At 38.4% G+C, this 24,264-nt stretch overlaps 1 protein-coding gene across 5 annotated transcripts in view; it reads left to right on the top strand.

The window, feature by feature from the left end:
- fto (FTO alpha-ketoglutarate dependent dioxygenase) overlaps nt 1-24,264 on the top strand; it is a 138,093-nt gene that overhangs the window by 20,399 nt on the left and 93,430 nt on the right. For all 5 annotated transcript variants that reach the window (XR_013785079.1, XM_079434118.1, XM_079434119.1 and 2 more), the window contains exons 2-6: nt 4,732-4,809; nt 6,323-7,061; nt 10,445-10,678; nt 12,794-12,873; nt 13,007-13,150. Coding sequence is in view for 4 of the 5 variants with exons in the window: in XM_079434118.1 (XP_079290244.1) it covers nt 4,732-4,809; nt 6,323-7,061; nt 10,445-10,678; nt 12,794-12,873; nt 13,007-13,150 (1,275 nt within the window). In the remaining variant the exon portion in view is untranslated. The remainder of the gene's footprint in view (nt 1-4,731; nt 4,810-6,322; nt 7,062-10,444; nt 10,679-12,793; nt 12,874-13,006; nt 13,151-24,264) is intronic.

The raw sequence follows: 24,264 nt of genomic DNA, 5'->3' as shown, positions 1-24,264 counted from the left end.
TCAGTCACATGAACATCTTTTTCTGCTTTTAGATGAGGACGAGTGTGAAATAGATGTCGACACACACATCCTGAAAAGCACTTAAGCCCAGGGCTGTGTGTTATGCATCAGACAGGCAGTGGAGCAACTCTCCTGTGTACATTTCTAAATACTTTCAAATGAATGATTTGAGAACCTGGGCTTCAGTCGCAGGCTTACACCTGCTAAAGACCTTACCAGAGAGAGTGAATGAGAGTAACTGGAAAAGGCATGCGGAGAGTGTCGTGTGACATTAAAGCTTCTGATGTGTGTGTGTGTTTTAAGCAGGTGTAATGTGTGTTTAAAGCTAATAGACGATTCGTGTCTTAGTTGGCACATTAGTAGTTTTAAATTCTGCGTGACAGTTTCTGACCTAGCTGTACTTTTTGGGACAAAATTGCTGTAAAGGCAGCAGAAGTTAGCAAAGGAAAACTAGAGTAATACAAAACAATCCCTTCTTTTAGAGGCATTTTCAGTAATTATATCACTAAATAAAATAAAACATTCCTGAAAAAATATTACCTTTAGTTTATCTAATTAGTGTTAATAATTAACTTTGGGTTCTTCCTAAAATAATTAGTGGTGCTATAACTATTTTGCATACTTTATTTATTTATTTATTTTTATTTTTATTTTTTATCTGGCAAAAATTGTGAGAATGAAAGTCAGACTATACTTTTTTACTGATCATTTTTGGCTGACCAATTAAAGTGTGTATTATTAATTAACTTTCTATGTTTATATATTCCTTAGGCCTGAAAAATATATAAACATCAGTGCAAGCTTAATTTTGTTCGTTGTTACAAACTTGTTTTAATTCATAGCAAGTGCATGTTGCATTCTCAGCACTGCCGTGACAAGAGCTCTAACAGGAATTAGAGTAAATATCTTAGCTTTTTTTAAAATGAAAGGTAACAAAGTGCTATCTGTTAACTTTCAGGTTTAATACTGCAACACCAATGAACGAGCACATGGTAAATGCTCAACCGGACTGCATGTTGGTGTTGTGTTGGCAAAGCCCTCACTCCAGCATTTGCATACTTTAATATATGTGTTGTGGCTTTGTATACTTTGAAAAAGAGACCTGAACCATATCTAGGAGCAAGAATATCTTCGGCTTGGAAGTAGGACAGTTAATAACCCCAAACACCATGGGAACCACATAGTAGGGCTCTGGCAGCCACCCACTTATTCCACTTTTCCCAATTCAAATAATATCACAATAATCACAAATATTTTACATTTTGAAGCATAAATACAATCACCAGAAGTAACAAGCTAAAGTTAGGCCATAAAGCGAACTACACCATAATTGCAAAACGTCAGCTTCACCACCACTAAGCTTCCAACAACAGTTCATTTTTTTTTCTTTTTACCTACAAGTTGGAAAGTTTGCAACAGTGTGATACTTCTGTGGTGAAGGACCAAGTGAACTTACAGTTCCTCAGACATTTCATTGAGCCTCACTCTAGTCGGCCAGATCTGAATGGTTAGTAATGTAGTGTCTGTTTCCATAGGACCGTCCTGTTTGAGATGAGCTAACCGCGAGTTTGCCGCATGGATCATCTGGCTGTCACCTGAACCTCCTCTGCGGTGTTCACATCTTTTTAACATGATGGAAATTCTTTCCTGTTACTTAGAGATGCTGACACTCTGACTACACTTCCACTTTAGCACGGTCGTGAGTGTGTTTGAGCTGGGTCCACGGGCGTGTGTCATGGCATCTATGTGGTGTGTTCTCACAGGCAGGTTCGATGTAGTCACACACAAGCCTTCAGCATGAGGTAGACGGCTCTATTAGCTCAGGTGTGTCCGTTTTCTCATTCCCTTCTCTTCAAGGAGGACATCCCCTGCTTCTGTCCGCCTGTACCGTCATCACCCACAGAACACATTCCGCAACTCTCTGACAAATAGGAGACGTGGAGGAAGTGTGTTTGATGTGTGTGTCCGCCGACATGTTTGCGTTTGATGCTGTACAGGTGAGCTGTCCGAGTGCTTGATTCAGCAGGAGAAAAGGAGCTCAGGAACTAGTGACACACAAGATCCAACTGTGTACTCGCCAAACACTGGGCTCTATTACACACATGGATCTCAATAGGGTACCTCCACACACATGTACACACAGTGAAACTCTCAGATGTGTTGGCAAACACTTACAGGGTTAAATAAAGATTTTTTTTTTTCTGCTCATCAGTCACTCAGATTGGTGCTTGCTCTGCCAATGTTTTGACTGTTTTTTTAATTGTAAGAACGATAACTTTTAGTGCTGTAAAAACCATATAATCATATATGATTCTATCTATCTATCTATCTATCTATCTATCTATCTATCTATCTATCTATCTATCTATCTATCTATCTATCTATCTATCTATCTATCTATCTATCTATCTATCTATCTATCTATCTATCTATCTATCTATCTATCTATCTATCTATCTATCTCAATAAAAAATTATTTGTAAAAACATGAATATAATTACAATCACTAGCATGGACATTTAAAGGTAACGGTGTTGCCACGTCAGGTTTATTTCGGCCACAATAATGCAAAAACACATATTATGTTTGTACAACTTTCAGTGAACTAGTATTGTGTTTATCTTTGACTGACTGGCATCTCTTATCTAACAGGAGACCTGTTTGTTTGGTTTGAACGTTTGAATGAAACCCCTTTTTTCTTTATTTAAGTGTGTATGTTGTGTGTGAGAGAAAAGAGCACTCGCATAGGCTCATCTGTTGAGTAGAATGGGTCTGTCTCTTTTTCCTTTGGAATTTGTGAGCAGCTTGATGTATTTGACATCTGCGTGACAGGCCACTGCTCCTCAAGACTAGCCCAGAAACTGCACTGTCCAGACCATCTCTCTCTCTGTGTGTGTGTGTGTGTGTGTGCATGGGATTGTGTTTGCACATCAGAGCAGCCAAGCATTGCCACCGGCGAAAAAAAAAAAACACACAAATCTACTGGCCTTTTTTAAAAATACCCATCACTTCTGTCATGAGATAAATTTTGACACCAACAATGAGTGTGTCAAGTTGTCATTTTATCTCTTCCTTCTACACATCCACGTTGTCTCATTCTCGCCCTTTTCCTCTGCCTTATTCTTCCTTTCTTTTTGTCTCTCTCAGGCCTTTAAGTCAAGACTGTCCATGAATAGTGCATGTTATTTTGTTTTGTAGATTTCTGTTTTGACAGTCTGCCTGTCCTTTTTATCGTTTTGGTTTAACGTAAATAACCAGACGAATCAAGTCCAGACCGGGCCTGAACCGAACCCTCCAGAGCATCTTTTTCTCAAGAGTCTCCTTGTGCCGTTAATGCAAAACCTTCCAGTAACTTTAACGGTCCCTATTTCCACTCACTAACACATCCGCACACTCTTGCACATGCACCCTCGTCCTTTCTCAAATCAGGACGTAACCTTTTTAATGCCTTTACTTTAATGTTATTAACAGGACATTTTATTTTACTCTAAAAGTCAAGACCCATTTGGGCGAAGTCTAGCCTCTCAATGCACTCACAAAAAGCCCTTCCCATGTGAAAACACTGCCATTATTAACATGGCTGAAATGTGAAACTCGTTCTCCGTAAATGTCAGGGAATATAGGGCATATATATGGCCCTCTTTCTCCGTTAACGTCTCTGCTGTGCGTCTGCGTTCTTAAGGGAACAGCATTCTGCAACGCTGCTTGATGGGGTTATTGGGCGTGGAGGCCGGATCGGGTCACTGATGTAACACCCCCCACCGTCCCACCTGAGTGGGGTGAGAGAAGGCAGTCTCTCTTGCACCTGCGGTGAAGAAATAGAGGACGTGTGTGTTGGAGAGGGACAGGAGTGGGTGCACTTGTGAAATTTATTTGGTATCGGAGTTTTATGCTGGTTGCTGTTGGATTTACAGGTCGGAATGGAATGCAGCCCAATGAAACGCTCTTTGATGGGCAGAGCAGGTTGAGTTTTAACAGACGAGCGACGCATAGAAGGCCGTAGTTTATGTGGCTTTGAAAAGACCCTCTGCTGCCTTCTAGAGCGGTAAAAACCTGAGATGCCCATGAACTAGAGCACTATGGGATGGCAGCAGAGGGTTCTGGGAAATGTGCTCTGACTGGGAAGAGATACTTATGTATATATGTGTAGTAAAATTAAGTGTAAAATTTTCAAAATTGAGATTTATACATAATCTGAAAGCTGAATAAATAAGCTTACCATTGATGCATGGTTTGTTAGGATCGGACAATATTTGGCTGAGATACAACTATTTGTAAATATGGAATCGGAGGGTGCAAAAAAAAAATAAAAATCAAAATATTGAGAAAATCACCTTTAAAGTTGTCCAAATTAAGTTCTTAGCAATGCATATTACTAATAAAAAAAATATGTTTTGATATATTCATGGTAAGAAATTTACAAAATATCTTCATGGAACATGATCTTTACTTAATATCTTAATGATTTTTGGCATAAAAGAAAAATGGATAATTTTGACCCATGCAATGTATTTTTGGCTATTGTTACAAATATACCCCAGCGACTTAAAACTGGTTTTGTGGTCCAGGGTCACATATGATATATGAATAGAAATGTATTAAAGCCCAGTATGGACTTTCTATGCTTCTTTATGAAAATGCTGATGTTGTCCTGAGAAAACATTGAATATACAGTGCTTTTAAAAACTAATCAAATTCTACATTTATTTGTGCTTTTTGTTATCTTTACAGAGGCGAAGGCTTATACAGGAACTGGGTGAGCAGAGGATTCCCTACCTTTCTCCTGCAGACCCAGGATTTCAGGAACTGGTTAGAAATTCATAAAATTTCCACAATGCTTCATAATTTTTGATCTGTATGTACTCTACTGTTCAAAAGGTTAGGGTCAGTGGGCCTCATTCATGAAACATTCATAAATATAGGAGTAAATTCTGAGTAATTTGTGCGTAAAACGGACTTTCCCGAAAACTCTTTGTAAACTTCCGATTTGGTAGTTAAACATGCATGTTAATGAATTCCAGTCATTCCTAAATAGGGCGCGTGTGCACGCTCATTCACAATTAGCATAATCCCTGCCTATGAATTACAACTGCGCAAATTGCGTGTCCAGGAACACAGTGGAATATTCTGGTGTACTTTTTTTGTATAAATGCAAAGAAGACTAATAGGCTATATGCCTAACAATAAATATTCAATTAACGTGTCCATCAAAGCGTTTAGCCAGCTGAAAAATGCCAGGTGCTCTTCTAAAAATGTCCAGCTGGTGGTGCTTGAGAATGCTTTGGTGGCACAGCGTTTTTCCAGTTGAGACGCTTTGGTTGCTTTGATTAGGAATATCCACGGCAGTAATGTATTACTAGTATCTCATTTTGAAGAATATTACTGAATATAAAAATGCAGTAACCAGCAATATGAACTTTTCTATTGTTGTATAAGTAGGATGATTGGTCAGGGTAGTATTTGTCCCGCCCCTTCTCCATTGATTGGACGGCTGGGTAAGTGACAATGACAAAAGCAGTGTTTTACCCAAAGCTAAACAGTTCTCAGCTACAAAAAAAACAAAACAAAACAATTTATTTTTTGAAAAACTGGGGCAAACAAACTTCTAAAATATTATAATGTCAGTGCATCAAAATTCAGTGTCATCAGTTTGCCAAAAAGAACAGAACGTTTTACGCACCATTTACACGTGGTAAGGAGCAGGTGTACATTTCTTTCATACCAACTAACATTTTGAAAATACCAACACTTTCATGTCAAATTTTCTCTGAAAATTTCCGTCAGAACAGCTTTAAGAACACGGCCCAGTGTGTGTATATGTATATAGACAGTAAAGACATTTATAATGTTGCAAAAGGTTTATATTTCAAATAAACTGTGTTCTTTTGAACTTTATTCATCAAAGAATCCTGAAAAAAAGTATTTTAGTTTCCACAAAAATATTAGGCAGCACAACTGTTTTCAACATTGATTGTAATAAGAAATGTTTCTTGAGCACCAGATCAGAATATTAGATTCATTTCTGAAGAATCGTGTGACAGGCTGTTGAAAAATTATCTTTGTTGTCACAGGAATAAAGGGACGGTTCACCCAAAAATGAAAATTCTGTCATTATTTACTCATCCTCATGTTGTTCCACACCCATAAGACCTTCATTCATATTTGGAACACAAGTTAAGATATTTTTGATGAAATTCAAAAGCTTTCTGACCCTGCACACACAGCAACGAAAAGTCTTGACCAGAAAGTTATCTTAATCAATTAGATTATGTTTGCTTGTGACAGTGTGTAATCTGTGCACAATCTTTGTGTAATCTGACAGTGGGACTCCAGTTATGCAGGACTGGCTTTACGACAGTCTAGTGCCCTGCCAGATGGTCTCCATGAGAGGGTGCAGTCTGCTTTGATAACTCTTCAGAGGCGTGGATGTCTCCTTCGAGATCTTGTCCGAGTCCGAGACCGGGACGTCTTCACAGCTGTTTCGCGTGCTCTCGTTGGTCAGCCGGGCTACACATACCGTTATCTGGACACCCGTCTGTTCACTATCCCCTGGCACTGTGAGGGAGAAGAAGGCCAGAAAGATGAGAAAGACAAACCTTGCTGTGACTCTGACCTGAGGGACGCTTGCAAAGCATTGTGGGAGCTCAATCAGTTCTTTTGCTCGGATGTAAAGCAGCAGACAAACGCAAGAGGCGTCAAGCGTTCCCGCAGTGACACTGAAAACAGTGAAGACACACCGGGGGAGGGAATGTGCGAAGAGAGTGTTAAGGACAGGTTACTTGAGGAGAAAGAGGAGGAGGAAGAGGAAGAAGACAGTGGTCAGGGCTGTTCTCATTCCTCACCTCCTTCATCTGCTCCGCCACCTGATGTGCCCGGCCTGGTTCAGTTTAACATAACCCTCATCAACTACATGGACCCTACAGCCATGACCCAACTGAAGGAAGAGCCGTATTACGGCATGGGCAAGATGGCGGTCGGTTGGCATCATGACGAGAACCTGGTTCCTCTGTCACCAGTTGCTGTCTACAGCTATAGCTGCCCAGCAGAGCCAAAGAATGAAGGTGAGAGGCCAAGTCTTGGGTAGAGTATCAGACAGTATGTAATCTGTAGGGCCCTAACACTGGTTGTGAGTCTCTTAGATTCCAATGCCACATTTTGTCCAAGACATTATTCAAAACCCTCCTATATAAGCTGATATGTACCGCTAGTAATTCTGTTGTAACTAAAGAAATAAACTTAAAAATATGATGGCAATTTACTGTTTACTGTACATCTTTATTTTAGTGTGGTTTTAGCATTTTTAGTTATTATTATTATTATTATTATTATTATTATTATTATTATACCTACATTACATCAAGGATAGTGTTAGTTCTGGCAGGTCACACCAGTTAAGCTTGCATAGAGCTGACTCTCAGCTGATCCATGTCTACCTATAGGAATACAACGCCTTTCAGGGCATCACTATATAAGGTCTCTCCGGTATTCAGTAGGAGATAATTGCCTTTCTTCATCCCCAGCTCGCCCTTTCTTCCACAGTCAGAACTTGACTTATATTCCTTGTTGAATCAGACTCCTTTTCCTTGAATTATATTGTCACATTAAATTGCCATTAAGAACATTTACTACATTTGGCTCTGTTCTATTTACTCTAGGGGGGGTTATTCCTGCACTCCCTGTTCTTATTTATGCTAGGCTGCATGGATGGGCAGGGAGTTTTTGCCCAGAACCGAACCATACCACCAATCCAAACTGTGTGCTAATTGTCAATCCTCTTTGATGATAGTGATCCTGACAGGAATATTTTAAAGAATTATTGGGGCTTCTCTGGATGTTTGCCAAGGTCCCCTAATGGACTCCAGCCCTCTGGGTGAGAACCACTGCTCTACCCAATGAGACATGATACATAAATATTCATAATATTCCTTGTTTATTGAATGTATTTATTTGTATGAAAAGATAATATTCCACAAACAGTTGAGAAAAAAATTATTCAGCTGTTACTTTTTTATTTTTAGACAAAAATGTAATGTAAATGTAATTAGAATTTCAATTGTTAATACATAATTGCCGCTTGTTTAAAAGCATATACTGTGTAGAATTACACTTTAGGATTGAAACCGATAATTCACTGAAAAATACAAATTCTGTCATCATTTACTCACCCTAATGTCATCCCAAGTCTGTATGACTTTCTTTATTCTGTGGAACACTAAAAGAGATGTTTTGAAGAACAGTTCTTGTCCATGCATTGAATGTCAGTGGTGACCAAACCTACATTATTTTTATTTTTTGTTCTGCATCTGTATGAAATGCATTATTAGAATTGTCATTTTTGGGTTAACTCTCCCTTTAAACTTAAACATTCCCACTCCTGTTTCATTCTCATTGAAGAGACAACAAATCCTTTATTTTTCTAGCTCACCGCTGAGAACCTAAAACATTTATTATGACACCAGCTCGTTCAAAACCATACTTCACTTGATAGGTCGAATGTGTTCATGCAGTCATTGTGAAGAAGGAGCCAGATCTTCCACATTTCACATGAATCTCACGGAGACGTTTTTCTGGACATCAGTCTCTCTTCACGTCAGGCTAACAGCTTAGCATGCAGCTGTGTGTGTGTGTGTGTGTATGTGTGTCAGTTCGACAGAACAGAGCGTGGTGTGCTAACCAGAACCACCTGCCTCATGAGCGCTGTTTCGTCAATCTCTTACTGACCAATTTGACCTTTGACCTCCCCAGGGCCCGCTTCAAACAGTGCATGAATGGTCCGTGTGTGTGTTTTTGTGTGTGAATGTGTCAGTTTGTGTGGAATTATTCCACAGCTGTTCTTTTGGAGGTAAAATTGACCCCTCGGTTCCAGACTTCAGAGAGACTCCCCTGATGGAACGCTTTTGCAGCGTGTACATACCCGTGCAAAGCATTGCTCAAAATGTTGCCTTCACTTTAGAGAAATCGCTATGAAATGCTGCAGACCAGCTGAAACGGATTGTTGCTCAGAAGAAGTTCACTTTGTACATCATTTATTTGTTGCTCTGTGTGTGTATGCGTGTGCATGAATGGGTTTTATTTTTTTTATTGTCCCTTCGGATAACATCTGTGAGTTGTATAGATTTGTGTTTCACCTGAACACGCTTTGAAGAAGAAGCTTTTCATGATGCCTGTATCTTTTAACACATCTGTGATGGGTTTATAGAGTATGCTGGCTGTGTTGCGGCGTGTAGTATCACGAACAGTCTCTGTCGGGGGGAGTCGCTCAGTGACAAATCTGTTCAGCTCTTCATCCAACACTGACTAGATCCAGCTCATTTCCTTTTCTAACAGGCATTGGTTTGTGCCACTGTGATTTTAAAGTGTTTTTGATGGAATCTTTTCCGCCGCTGCTGTGTTAGCTGCAGATGGCCCTTTGAGAGCTGTGTCAGAAAGCAAAGGCTGAAATTAAGTTACTATTTATCCCTGCTGAGCGCAGAGAAAGCCTTGCTCAGGGCTCGGGCTTCCAAAAGCGCTTTTGTATTGATTTCACTGATAGGTGTCAGCCTGCCCTCTCTTATTATATGTATTTGCTTACTTTTTTTGGTCTTACCAGTTACACTTTCTTTCTATATTTCTCTTTGGCTCTGTCATTGTTTTTTGATTAACATAGATCATTGCTTAACATTTTATTAGTAAGTACTGTATTAAGTATTAGTAAGACATTTCATCCAAAGCGACATATTAAAGTTCTTGAAACGGCAGCTTCAGGTAATGACACTAAATTGCTGCATTGTATACAGAACCGACTGAACAACTAGTTGTTAATGCACTGATGTATAAAACTCCTTGTAATTTTGTGTTGCACAATATATCGGTTATCCACCAATATTAGTGTTTTTTTTAATTGCATTTGCTTTACTCTAGTTTTACATTTAGATTACCTTTTGTGGTTATTGATTTTCACTTAAAATTAATATTTAATGATAAAAATGTAATGTAAGATACGGCAAATGTCAAAATGAATATCCTTTTTTCATACTGTATAGCATAATGTTGTGATGTCTAAATTCACTTGCAGCATTAAAAATATTTTATTTTAGTTTTTAATGTTTATTTTTTATTTAGGCATAAATAATTTAGAGATGGCCATGCTTTATTTTACCACATCCTTGTGGCAGTGTAATTACACAAATAAGTACTGACTAATATTAATTAACAACATGCACTTGTAATAAGTTGTTTATACAAAATTGTGTATGATTACTGTTATTACTATAGTAAATACATGTGCTGTAAGTTGTTGCAAGGACACATTGAACTAAAGTGTTACCATAGAAATTTAACATCGACCATTCAGTGTTCACTGGCTATAACAAATAAATATCTGATTATGTGTAATTTATCATTATTTAGATTAAAAAAAAGATACATTCCTGCTGTAAATGTCAAACTACATCTTTGTTTACAGGGGTGACCGAAAAGGACGGGGAGGGACAGAGTAAAGAAAAACAAAAAGAAACAGAGACTGAAGGTGAAGGAACAAGTAAAGAAGAACTGAAGAAAGGAGGAGGAGAAGGTTCGGAGAAGGAGGAAGTGCAGAAAGAGAAGGCATGTTGGCGTGTTGGACTGAAGGTGGCCTGGGACATTCACACACCAGGTCTGGCTTTGCCTCTACAGTCCGGAGACTGCTACTATATGACAGGTACACAATCACATTCATCTGTGTCCAGAAACAGTAGACTCAAGTACATGTGTAAAGCGGATTGTACCGTCTCGGTCATGTTGAAGTGCATTAGACCAGGAATTATCTTTCCCAGAGGATATACACATCTACATCCTTTTATATACATATGTGTCTGTTTCCGTAGGATTTTGCTTCCACAGGTTCCTTTATCATGTGTATCAGAGAGGATAAGAAAACCAAATGTTATTTTATGAAGTGCTGTGACCCCTGTCTGAGAGTAGGACTGAGAGGGAGAATCAGTAAATCAGACTTTTTATTACTGATGGCTACAACAGATGCCCCCTGTCTCCGACCCCACATATGCGCAAACCTTCTCCTCTAAATATCCCATAAAGTGAGTCTGATGACCTTGATAAGGACACTATTTATTTCCCGATTTGTGTGTACAAGAATGACTAATGCTCCCCCCACCTATGCACACAGTTTTATCATCTCCGCTTGGACATTTTCATCTGTTTGGAAGAGCTTTCCAGTGGTCGGGGCTCTTTGTTGCTGGCTGTTCTAAACTGAGCGTTATTTATACCTACCTAATGGCACTCTTAGTCCTGTGAAGTAACTTTAAGTGAAAAGCTAAAGCAATATAAATATAATGGGTCATAATGGGTTTCCTGGGCACAGGACAAGGGTGAAAGTGTGACTGGGAAACTGGCTTATAAACTGTTAATGACACTGTCTTCTTGCCGAGTTAGTCAGATTTGTATTTATTTTTTTCTGTTGAATTTGTAGGAAGCTACTTCCAAAGGCATATGAAGTATAGATGGCAGTACAGTGTGTTGGTATTTTCAGCAAGCATCCATTCTCTGAGATGTGAAGAAAACCACTCCCTAAAGATAAAGCTTTTATTTGGGTGCTGTAGTATAGCAACTTACACCTCACATGGAAAGATGGAGGGAAGGAAGGAAGGAAGATATACCAGCTCAAAAAAAAAAGGTGTATGAGAAATGAGGTACATAAAGAAGGTGTAGGATGCAAAAATCTGTAGTTTCGCAATCCATAATACAAGAAGGAAAAGAGAAAAGGATGTAAGGTAAAGAGAACAGAAGGAAGGAAAACAAAACAGAAAGGAAGGAAATAAAAAGGAAGGAAAAGAGAGAAGAAAATAGAAATGAAGAAAAAAGAAAGAAAGGAAGAAAGGGGAAGTAAGTAAAAATGATGTGGAAGGAATTTAAAGAGAGAGAGAAGGAAGGTAAAGGAAGTATTAGGAAAGAAAATGAAAAAATGCAAAAAGGAAGGTATGTAAAAAAAGAAGGCAAAAGAAGGAAGAGATGGAAATGGGAGAAGGGAGGAAAAAGGAAAGCAATCAAAGGAGAAAGAAAGAGTGGGAGAGGAAGGAAGGTGTACAGAGGATAACTTACAGTTATTTAACTCCCCATTCCTATGATTCTCTAACACTTTCACATCTCTTCCCCTCCATCCGCTGATGCCCCAGACTCCTGTGTGCAAATCTAATCAGTAGATTCTCAAAAATGGCATTTGGTGCTGGGTAGCGGAGAACAATTTGTTGGACCGACACTGGGCCCAGCTGGTAATAAGATTTCCTGTGCTGAATGCTCCAGGGACAGGACAGACTTAGGGAGAGGTTTTGACCCAATAGATTTAAAAGCGCGCTTTTAACTCGAGCACAGCAGCCCCTCAACGACAAGAGAATAATGATAAATATTTATTAGGATAATTTTGTATGGCCCAAGATTCACACCGAGGTTGTGGCAGAGCCCAGATTGAGAGAATTGGAGTATTATTAGATACCAAGGGTTTTAAAGACAATTTAATGCAACAGAAATAATAATAGCATACAGAAGAAATGAGACAGACATTACCGTTTATGCTGCAGTGCATCAGAGAATGCAGGAATTCCATTGATTTCAATGGGACAAATCAAAGGCCCTTTCAAGGAAAGTCAGTTCACTCAGAGTCTATAATTACAATGCCTTGGGCAGCTATATAGATATATATGATATAATATACTCTGAATAACAAAGACAAATGCTTCTCTTCCTAGGTTAATAATAATATTGAAGTATGTTTCTTCTGTTGGCTGTCTGTGTGGCTGTTGGTATGTGATTGTATCTATAGATGATCTGAATCGGACACATCAGCACTGTGTACTGGCTGGTGATACGGCTAGATTCAGCTCAACTCACAGAGTCGTACAGGTGAGCGTCGCCTCTCCGGTTGTCCTGATCAGACCAGAAACTTCATCACCGTTCATGTTAAATCCTCAAACAGTATCTCTGTATTTCTGGCTTCTAAGTAAATATCACACTATTATCTGTCATGTTCTTTTAGTGTTGTACAGGAACGCTGGACTACATACAGAAACGCTGCTCAGAGGCCTTGGAGAATTTACACACCAACCCTGAGAAGAACACCAAGAGCCTGAAGTCCCTTCGCCCCTCCTCCCTCCAGCGCATTGAGGACATCCACAACGAGGTGTGTATTTGAACAAGATTGTGAGTGTGTTTGAAGCAATGTAAAATGTGTACTCATAACATCAAATCCCAAACGCGTGTCTCAGGCCATAACAGATGAGGCTGCTTGGAGGTTTTTTAAAGGTTGTACTAAGCATTCATTTTTCAAACCCCAAACAATAGTTCTTTCATAGGGCCTAACTATCAGCTCGGCCTTGTGTAAGTCTCTGTTGAACCCCGACTCACCTGGATTACAACTCAGCACCTTAAAAGCCCCATCAACATATAAACTGCTATATATATATATATACACACAGTCAGGTCCATAAATATTGGGACATCGACACAATTCTAACATTTTTGGCTCTATACACCACCACAATGGATTTCAAATGAAACGAGCAAGATGTGCTTTAACTGCAGACTGTCAGCTTTAATTTAATTTGTATTTACATCCAAATCAGGCGAACGGTGTAGGAATTACAACAGTTTGCATATGTGCCTCCCACTTGTTAAGGGACCAAAAGTAATGGGACAGAATAATAATCATAAATCAAACTTTCACTTTTTAATACTTGGTTGCAAATCCTTTGCAGTCAATTACAGCCTGAAGTCTGGAACGCATAGACATCACCTGACGCTGGGTTTCATCCCTGGTGATGCTCTGCCAGGCCTCTACTGCAACCGTCTTCAGTTCCTGCTTGTTCTTGGGGCATTTTCCCTTCAGTTTTGTCTTCAGCAAGTGAAATGCATGCTCAATCGGATTCAGGTCAGGTGATTGACTTGGCCATTGCATAACAGTCCACTTCTTTCCCTTCAAAAACTCTTTGGTTGCTTTTGCAGTATGCTTTGGGTCATTGTCCGATCTGCACTGTGAAGCGCTGTCCAGTGAGTTCTGAAGCATTTGGCTGAATAGGAGCAGATAATATTGCCCGAAACACTTCAGAATTCATCCTGCTGCTTTTGTCAGCAGTCACATCACCAATAAATACAAGAGAACCAATACTTCTCTTCCCATCACTCTGGTACAAGTTGATCTTGGTCTCATCTGTCCATAGGATGTTGTTCCAGAACTGTGAAGGCTTTTTTAGATGTCGTTTGGCAAACTCTAATCTGGCCTTCCTGTTTTTGAGGCTCACCAATGGTTTACATCTTGTGGTGAACCCTCTGTATTCACTCTGGTGAAGTCTTCTCTTGATTGTTGACTTTGACACACATAAACCTACCTCCTGGAGAGTGTTCTTGATCTGGCCAACTGTTGTGAAGGGTGTTTTCTTCACCAGGGAAAGAATTCTTCGGTCATCCAGCACAGTTGTTTTCCGTGGTCTTCCGGGTCTTTTGGTGTTGCTGAGCTCACCGGTGCGTTCCTTCTTTTTAAGAATGTTCCAAACAGTTGTTTTGGCCACGCCTAATGTTTTTGCTATCTCTCTGATGGGTTTGTTTTGTTTTTTCAGCCTAATGATGGCTTGCTTCACTGATAGTGACAGCTCTTTGGATCTCATCTTGACAGTTGACAGCAACAGATTCCAAATGCAAATAGCACACTTGAAATTAACTCTGGACCTTTTATCTGCTCATTGTAATTGGGATAATGAGGGAATAACACACACCTGGCCACGGAACAGCTGAGAAGCCAATTGTCCCATTACGTTTGGTTGCTTAACAAGTGGGAGGCACATATGCCAACTGTTGTAATTCCTACACCGTTCACCTGATTTGGATGTAAATACCCTCAAATTAAAGCTGACAGTCTGCAGTTAAAGCACATCTTGTTCCTTTCATTTGAAATCCATTGTGGTGGTGTATAGAGCCAAAAATGTTAGAATTGTGTTGATGTCCCAATATTAATGGACCTGACTGTATGTATGTATGTATGTATGTATGTATGTATGTATATATTGTAATATATATACACACCCCTGCCCGCAGCAGCTTCCCCGGAGGTTACCTACCTCAACACTCTGACCTGATTGAGGCTATTTTGTTGAAACTGCCCACAAGGGCCTGTGTGTGTTCTTAAATGATGTATTATTGTATTATTTATTATTGATACTCCTTTTTATCCCAGCATGCTGTTCTAGCAGAGCTCAGTATCTAGCTCTTGGTTAGTTAGGTGGACTGCATGAAGATTGCGCCTGATGGGGGATCTGTAAAGGATCTGCAGTGTGTAGGATTCATGGAGCGTGTTAGTCCATTGATGTTTATAAAGGTGAATGTTTACCTGTGTGTTTAGGGCTGATGCTGGTATGTGGAGGTTTAGGAGAGGTTGTTTGGAAAGAGATCTTCTGCTCTCTGTATCTCTCACTTCCAAGCTTTGGGTCTGCGGGGTCTTCTGAAAAGGTGTTGAATTGAGGGCTGTTTCGCCTAAAAATGAAAATTCTGTTAACATTTGTTTGCCCTCATGTTTTTCCAAACCCATATATGACATACTTTATTTTGTGGAAAACAAGAGAATGTCCAACCAACTCTTTTCCATACAGAGAAAGTAGAAAGTGCCAGGGGCTATGAAATTTCAAATGGACACAAAAAGTGCTCCATATGACTCGTGTAGGGCTTTCACAGAATCACATTTTCACTACATGATTATAATAGCCTTTTATAAGTGATTAACAAAAACAATAGTATCCAGATATCTATAGAAATGAAAAAAAAAAGTCCATGTTATATTAAACTTTTGGCTAATGGATTATACACAAAATACAAGTGTAAGAAGAAGAGAGAGCACTTGTAAGCATTGGTTAACCATACATTATAACCAACTGTTCAAAAATAACTTACTGTTGATTCCAAAAAATGAATCCAAAAAATTGTCAGGCTCAGATATTTAGGTGAGGGTAGAGTGTGTCACTTTTTTTTGTGTTCTCCTCCAGCATGATTTTGTGACAGTAGTGGGTCTTGTTCTTCCTTGTCTTCGTCATCTTTTTCCATTTTATGGCAGGTGGCAATCAGTGCTAAGATGCAGTCTTGCCACCTACTATGTAAAAATGTCAACCAGTTACTGACACTTGATTATTATCATCAGTTATATATATATATATATATATATATATATATATATATATATATATATATATAATATTATATACACACACACACACACAGTGGTGTGAAAAAGTGTTGGCCCCCTTCCTGATTTTTTATATTTTTGCATGTTTGTCACACTTTAATGTTTCAGATCATCAAACAAATTTAAATATTAATCAAAGATAACACAAGTAAAAACAACATGCAGTTTTTGAATGAAGTTTTTTTATTATGAAGGGAAAACAAAATCCAAGCCCACATGGCCCTGTGTGAAAAAGTGCTTGCCCCCTAAACCTAATAACTGGTTGGGCCACCCTTAGCAGCAACAACTGCAATCAAGCGTTTGCGATAACTTGCAATGAGTCTGTTACAGCGCTGTGGAGGAATTTTGGCCCACTCATCTTGGCAGAATTGTTGTAATTCAGCCACATCGGAGGGTTTGAGCATGAACCGCCTTTTTAAGGTCATGCCACAGCATCTCAATAGGATTCAGGTCAGGACTTTGACTAGGCCACTCCAAAGTCTTCATTTTGTTTTTCTTCAGCCATTCAGAGGTGGATTTGCTGGTGTGTTTTGGATCATTGTCCTGCTGCAGAACCCAAGTTCGCTTCAGCTTGAGGTCACGAACAGATGGCCGGACATTGTCCCTCAGGATTTTTTGGTAGACAACTGAATTCATGGTTCCATTTATCACAGCAAGTCTTCCAGGTCCTGAAGCAGCAAAACAGCCCCAGACCATCACACTACCACCACCATATTTTACTGTTGGTATGATGTTCTTTTTCTGAAATGCTGTGTTACTTTTATGCCAGATGTAATGGGACACACACCTTCCAAAAAGTAAAACTTTTGTCTCGTCAGCCCACAGAGTATTTTCCCAAAAGTCTTGGGGATTATCAAGATGTTTTCTGGCAAAACTGAGACGAGCCTTTGTTCTTTTTGCTCAGCAGCAGCTTTCGTCTTGGAACGCTGCCATGCAGGCCATTTTTGCCCAGTCTCTTTCTTATGGTGGAGTCATGAACACTGACCTTAACTGAGGCAAGTGAGGCCTGCGGTTCTTTAGATGTTGTTGTTGTTGGGTCTTGTGACCTCTTGGATGAGTCGTCGCTGTGCTCTTGGGGTAATTTTGGTCGGCTGGCCACTCCTGGGAAGGTTCACCACTGTTCCATGTTTTCAACACTTTTTCACACAGGGCCATATGGGTTTGGATTTTGTTTTCCCTTCATAAAAAAAACCCTTCATTTAAAAACTGCATGTTGTGTTTACTTGTGTGTGTGTGTGTGTGTGTGTATATATATATATATATATATATATGTATGTATATGTGTGTATATGTATATGTATAATATAACTTTTTTATTTTGGGTGCGATTAATCTTTTGACAGCAGTCAAACGATTAATCGCATCCAAAATAAAAGTTTTATATTGATTATGTATATATAAATACAAACACATGCATGTGTGTGTATATATATATATATATATATATATATATATAAAAAAAAAAATATATATATATATATATGTATGTATATGTTTATGTTTATATATATATATAAACATTCAAGACTAATTTATCGATTAATCTAAACGATTAATTTCCTACAAAGAATCTACAATTTTACTTAAGAATATTTTATTAAACCAAATGAAATTCAAATTTCTATGAAATCCTTTTTTAAAGCAAAAGTAAAGTGCAACATAGAGTGCAAGAAGCAAGTGTCCATCTCATAGTCCAAATCACTGAAATCAAAGTTCAGTATTATTAGTCTAAGAATGACAACATATCCACGTGTTCTAGTCTAATAATAAAATTATAATCAAAAAACACTTTTTTTTTTTTAAAGGAGTATTTACCAGAAATATTATTTACCAGAATTTATTTAGGTGAAAAATGTAAATGTGCAGTATTTCTGAAAAAAAAAAATACTTTTTTTAATGTAAAATCAATTAATTGGAGATGCTTTTGATTATTGCAATTTAATAGAACCATTAAAATGGAATCCAGAAAATAATGGAAAACAGAATTTGGTAAAGACAAAAATGTAAAACTCAATTAATTAGACAGGCTTTTTGATTAACAATTTAATCTAACCATTAAAACAGAGTATAGAAAAATGTAAATGAAAAAAAACTGTATTTGAAAATAAAACGGATTTCATAGGGCCCTATTATAATAAATCGTTTTGTGGTAATAAAAATAGAAGTGAACAATAGCTTAAAATACATATAGCAATGATGCAATAATAATTAGTTCAAATAAAGTATCAAAAGCAAGAAATCATATAGTTTTATTGAACAAAACTGTTAAAATACATAATGTATTCTAAATAATAGAGCTAATGTAGATTACACATTACAACAAAGGCCTGCAGGAGGCGCTGACGGCCTGACGATTATTTTGACACATTACGGTTTAATATTCACCAACCATTTAATTCAAACGTACACTTAATCTTTAATATTTGTCCATTTCTTTAAGACAGAAATGCTACAGCCGCTGTAATTTAATGAATATGTGGACATCAAACCGTCTAAACTCAGAGTGAGGGGTTGAACTTTTATTTTGAAATCTCGATGTATTCTCCTGTGTTTGTGTAGATTTATAAATTATTTACCTTACAAATCAGATGAAATGGCGCGCGTTGCATTCCCAGATGAACGCTATAATAAACTCAAACTCACAACAACATGCAGAGATGAGTTTGAGACGCTCCACATGTAAATGATAACAGTTTCTGTGGAGCAGTTGGGGGTTCGGTGCCTTGCTCAAGGGCACCTCAGTCGTGGTATTGAGGGTGGAGAGAGTGTTGGTTATTCACTCCCCCCACCTACAATCCCTGCCGGCCCGAGACTCGAACCCGCAACCTTTGGATTACAAGTCCGACTCTCTAACCATTAGATTCAAGATTCAAGAGTTTTATTTGTCACATACACAATTATACAGAGTATAACCAGCAGTGAAATGTAGGTCAGGTCCACTCCAAGGACAGTGCAATTATAAAGAATACAAATATTAAGAAGAAGTACAAACATAAAATAAAAGATAAGATAAGATAAAAAAATATAAATATAAATGTGCAGGTCAGTATGTTGTTGACAAGTAGTAATGAGAGGAATGTACAAAAAATAATGTGCAAAAAGTTGTACAGGGTATTTGAATAGCAGCAATATGAGGTAGAGAAAAATTATGAATAGCTTATTGATATGGTGATATTACATGGAGTCAAGTGATATTATGACACAGAGTTAGAGTTTAGGAGCCTGATGGCCTGGGGGAAGAAGCTCCTCCTAAGTCTCTCAGTTTTTGCCATCAGGCTACGGAAGCGCTTACCAGATGGAAGCAAAGTGAATAGATGGTTACCAGGGTGATTAGAGTCCATACATATGAGGTGATTAGGCCACGACTTCCCACCTACACGCATGTAAATAAAGCGCATATACTGTGTTAGAACTGTATCACAATTAAATCATAGCGTTTGTGAATTCACAATTTAAACGTGTTTAATATATCAGGCAGCCTTAGAAAATAGTCTAATAATGTGTTTTATGGATTGTCATCCGTGAAATGTACCACTTCCGGTATTTTGCCGGTTAGTCGACGCGAGCAAAATGAAGTCGACGATTTTTAAAAGTTGACTAAAATCGACGAATCACGACAGCCTTAATACATACATGCATACATGCATACATACATATGAGGTGCCAAACAGGAAATAATTATATACAAATCTGAATATATAGAAGTAAATCTGAATACATAGTTATAATTCTCAATATATAAATGTAAATCTGAATATATAGGCTAGTTGTTAGCCTGAATATATATATATATATGTAAATTGTGAATATATAGAAGCAAATCTGAATATATAGTTATAATTAGGTAGGTAGGTATGTATAATATAATTTCACTTTAATGCCAATGAATAGGTTCTTTTCATTGCTATTAAATTAAAATAACTGAACATAAACATAAGAACCTAAAAAAATGCTAATTTTAGAAGAAAATTCCGTGTGTGTGTGTGTGTGTGTGTGTGTGTATATCACTGTTATTGTCAGTACTGGTGTATTATGACACCTCTACTCGTGCAATATTCCAAGTCTTCTGAAGCCATATGATGATAGATTTGTGTATGTACTGTCGTTATTAGCTGAAAATTCTCTGTCCACCAATGCTTTCAAATCTAATTTGCTTATACATATTCAAGTTTAACATCAGTAATCAGATTTCCATCAATGTATTTTTATGCAAATTTTTTCAACCGCTCAGAATACACCATTTTTGCATAAGCACTAGAAATGTTTGTATTCTTTTATATTGTAGGTGGGTTTCCAGCCCTGTAATTTTTTTTATGCAAAATTGTGAAGTTGAGTAAAAAATGTGGAACAGAAACTCCAAGATGCAAATAAAATCGGCCAAAAAAAAGCTTATACTTTAACACATTTATGAAATAAATTCCTAGATGTGCATCAAAAAGAGCTTTCATTTAAGAAGTTATGTGACTGAATACTTTAGTTACATGTTCTTACATTTTGCATCCCTGCAATTCTCATAGTTTTCGCTGATGTGCACACACATATATGGCTCTTTATTTGTGTGTGCGTATGTGGGTTGACAAAGCAAACAGCACAGACTGGCCTCTATTGATTGAGTCCCAGCAGTGCTGGACTCGAGGGTGATCTGATGAAATTGATTGGTAGTCCTAACAGTGAGCCTTGTGTGAAAGATATCTAGAAATCTTAACCCATTTGATCTATAAAATGGCACAGTGCTATATCCGCAGGTTACCATGATGAGCACCTGACTAGTAGCGTAGCTAACTAGTACTTACCGCCACGTTCAGCTGGAAATATAGGCAGACAGACTCTCCACCTGTCACTGAATGCCTTTTGTTTCTGTCTGTTTCCTCTCTCTCTCTTTCTCCCTCCAGCATATGCAGGTGGCATTTAGTCTCAGTACCTCACAGCAGCAGACGGCTTGGCTCTAAATGCCAGTCGCATAGTTTCCAGCTCTGTGCCTGTTGCAGGCCTGCTCTGCGGGAAACTGGCCTCCATGTTGGCTCAAAGCTCTCGGTGCTGTGTGGGCTTTCAACGCAGAAGGATAGACAGACAATCAGCACGGGGGGGAACGACAGACACTAAAGCGGCTGCTAGCATTTGTAGCCTCCGGCGTCCGTAGAGAGGCTGTCAGCGGTTGGCATTGGTCTGAAGCGATTGTAGGTTTGAACCAGCACAAAGTGTAGCATTTCTTTGAAGACGGCCATATGTGAAAGTGAACCCTGGGTGTCTGATCTCAGTCCAACTAAAGATGATCCTGTTCAAGCCAGTTTGAATGCTTATAAAGTGATAGCCAACACAGGTATTTATGAAGAGTCAGGTGCACGGTTTTAGGGTCCGTCAGATAAATGACCTGTCCACACCAGTTTTTCAGTATAACAGGCTTTAAAAACAAAATACATACACATTACATTCTGCTCTTCATACTAAACATACTACTGAGGGCTCAAAATAAGCAGAAATATTTTTTTTTGCTGTCCATTTGGGCCGCTACTATTTTTACTTGCATGTTTTCACTGGCTTCACCAAAAAAGAATGCTCAGTTTTTATTTTTACAATTAGTTTTTTAAATATTTGCTAGAAATGTATGTTTTATATTAATTCAATTGTAATTAATAAATTAAATTTTACTTTTTACAATTTTGAATTTTATCTTATCTTATTTACAGCTATAAGAAATGAAACTTGCTATATTCTATATATTCGACTAATATTTTTTTTTTAAAAGAATGTTTTAAATTGTTCAAAAGTGACAGTAAAGACAGAATGTTACAAAAAAAAACTATTTCAAATAAATGTTATTCTTTTGAATTTTCTATTCATTAAACAGTCCTTAAAAATGTATCAGTTTTTAGAAGAAAAAACATTTTAAACATTAATAATAATAAAAATCAATCTTTCCTGAGCACCAGATCAGCATATTAGAATGATTTCTGAAGCATCATGTGATACTGAAGACTGGAGTAATGATGCTGAAAATTAACATCCTAAAACAGAACACGATTATTCGTTTATATTAATAATACATTATATGTTTATATTACACGATTATATTAGTAATATAACTCCAAAAGTTCATAAAAACAGTATCTGGCAATATTGTGTCTAAACTATGTTACTCCATATTCATTTCTTGTTTATTGAACCATGCTGATATTTTAAACAACAAACTAAAAAAAAAAAGTGTACTTTTCATGTCATTCAGTTGCTCCAGACCAAACCAGGCAACTGTGCAGTGAAATCCAGTAAAGAGACACAGTGGATGTCCGTGTTGCTGTTCTATTGTTGTGTTTTCAGCGTGTTGTTTAGTTGTAACTCTTAGCTAAGGCGCAGAGGGGCCTGTTGTTTGGAGAATGAATTTTGGAGCAGTGCTTTGTTCAACGGTTGTGGGAGGGCAAATGTGAGGTGCTTACATTTACATGTGGGGCAGACGTGGCTACATTAAGCATCCTTAGGAGGGTTAACTCATCACTTCAAAAGAGTCAAAGATGGGGAGATCCCAGAGGAGAAAGGCTGAGAGCCTGTGGTGAATTCTGTTGCTCCCTGTAGAGAGAGAAAGTGAGAGATTGATGGGATGAAGAATGAAAGCAATGAAGTAAAGAACGAAAAGAAGCCGACTGAGGAGGAAAGGAAAGAGAAGTGTGTGTAGGTGAGATGTTTTTGGCGTGTGTGATAAATCTTTACGTCTCTCCTGGGTGTTACGTAGCAGCAGACGTAAACAAAGGAAACGAAACAACAAGCAGGAAAACAGGAAATGCAGATGTCATCATCCCCCTTCCTATTGTGATGACACAGTTTTGATCAGCGGCACACAAAAATGCAAAGATGTTTGTTTATGTGTGTGGTTACAGAGGGGTGTGTGTGAGATTTGTTCTGCGTCCATTGTCCTCTAGGAGTGTGTGTGGCTACCTGCGTTCCCTTGTTACCGTGACCTTAAAGTGGGTGTTTAGTTTTGAAAATCACTCCCACCTCCCCATATAAATGCCCTTCCCCCCGTCTCCCCACCTCACTGACTAGCGCGCAGTTCCCTCCGCTGCTCTGTTCTGCTGCTAAATTGCCCAGTGATGGATGGATAGAGTTTGATAAATGGATGGACGTCTGGATTGCTGTTGTTTCAGACCGTGCTGATATAATACACTAAACATAGGCCAGAGTGAGGGATAGTGAAGAATGACTGGAGCACAAAACATTTTTGTCCAACAACCACATTTTACAGACTATCAAACACACTTGACTGCTGTTTTTTTCAGTCGTTGTGAAGTAGATGTCAGCTGCTTGCTATGGTTTGACCTCTTGTTCAAGGACTGGACTTCATTGACCTAGTTTTCAAAAGCCTCTCTTGTACAGGAAGGCAATTTGCTTTAGAGTTTGTTTTCGCTAGGTTTTTAAATTGGTCTTTTATTCAGAAACCAATTGTATTGAAGGAATAGCTCACCCAAAAATGAATTTTGTCATCATTTACTCACCCTCATGTCATTCCAAACGTGTTTGAGTTTCTTCCTTATGTTGAACACAAAAGAAGATTTTGAAGAATTTTTAAGAACCAAACAGTTGATGGTCCCCACTGACTTCCAAAGTATGGAAAAAAATACTACGGAAGTCAATGGGGACCATCAGCTGTTTGATTACCAGCATTCTTCAAAATATCTTCCTTTATGTTCAACATAAGAAAGAAACTCATACAGGTTTGGAACAAAATGACGGTGAGTAAATTATGGGGAAGTCGTAGCCTAATGGTTAGAGAGTTGGACTCGTAATCCAAAGTTTGCGGGTTCGAGTCTCGGGCCGGCAGGGATTGTAGGTGGGGGGAGTGAATGTCCAGCGCTCTCTCTACCCTCAATACCACGACTGAGGTGCCCTTGAGCAAGGCACCGAACCCCCAACTGCTCCCCGGGCGCCGCAGCATAAATGGCTGCCCACTGCTACTGCTACTGCTGTGTGTGTGTTGGATGGGTTAAATGCAGAGCACGAATTCCGAGTGTGGGTCACCATACTTGGCAGTATGTCACTTCACTCACTTTTTGGGTGAACTATCCCTTTAACTGCCTGAC

Source organism: Barbus barbus, assembly GCF_936440315.1.
Source record: "Barbus barbus genome assembly, chromosome: 2".
Taxonomy (NCBI): domain Eukaryota; kingdom Metazoa; phylum Chordata; class Actinopteri; order Cypriniformes; family Cyprinidae; genus Barbus; species Barbus barbus.
Note: the sequence above shows the minus strand (reverse complement) of the source record. Positions and strands in the feature narration are given on the sequence as shown.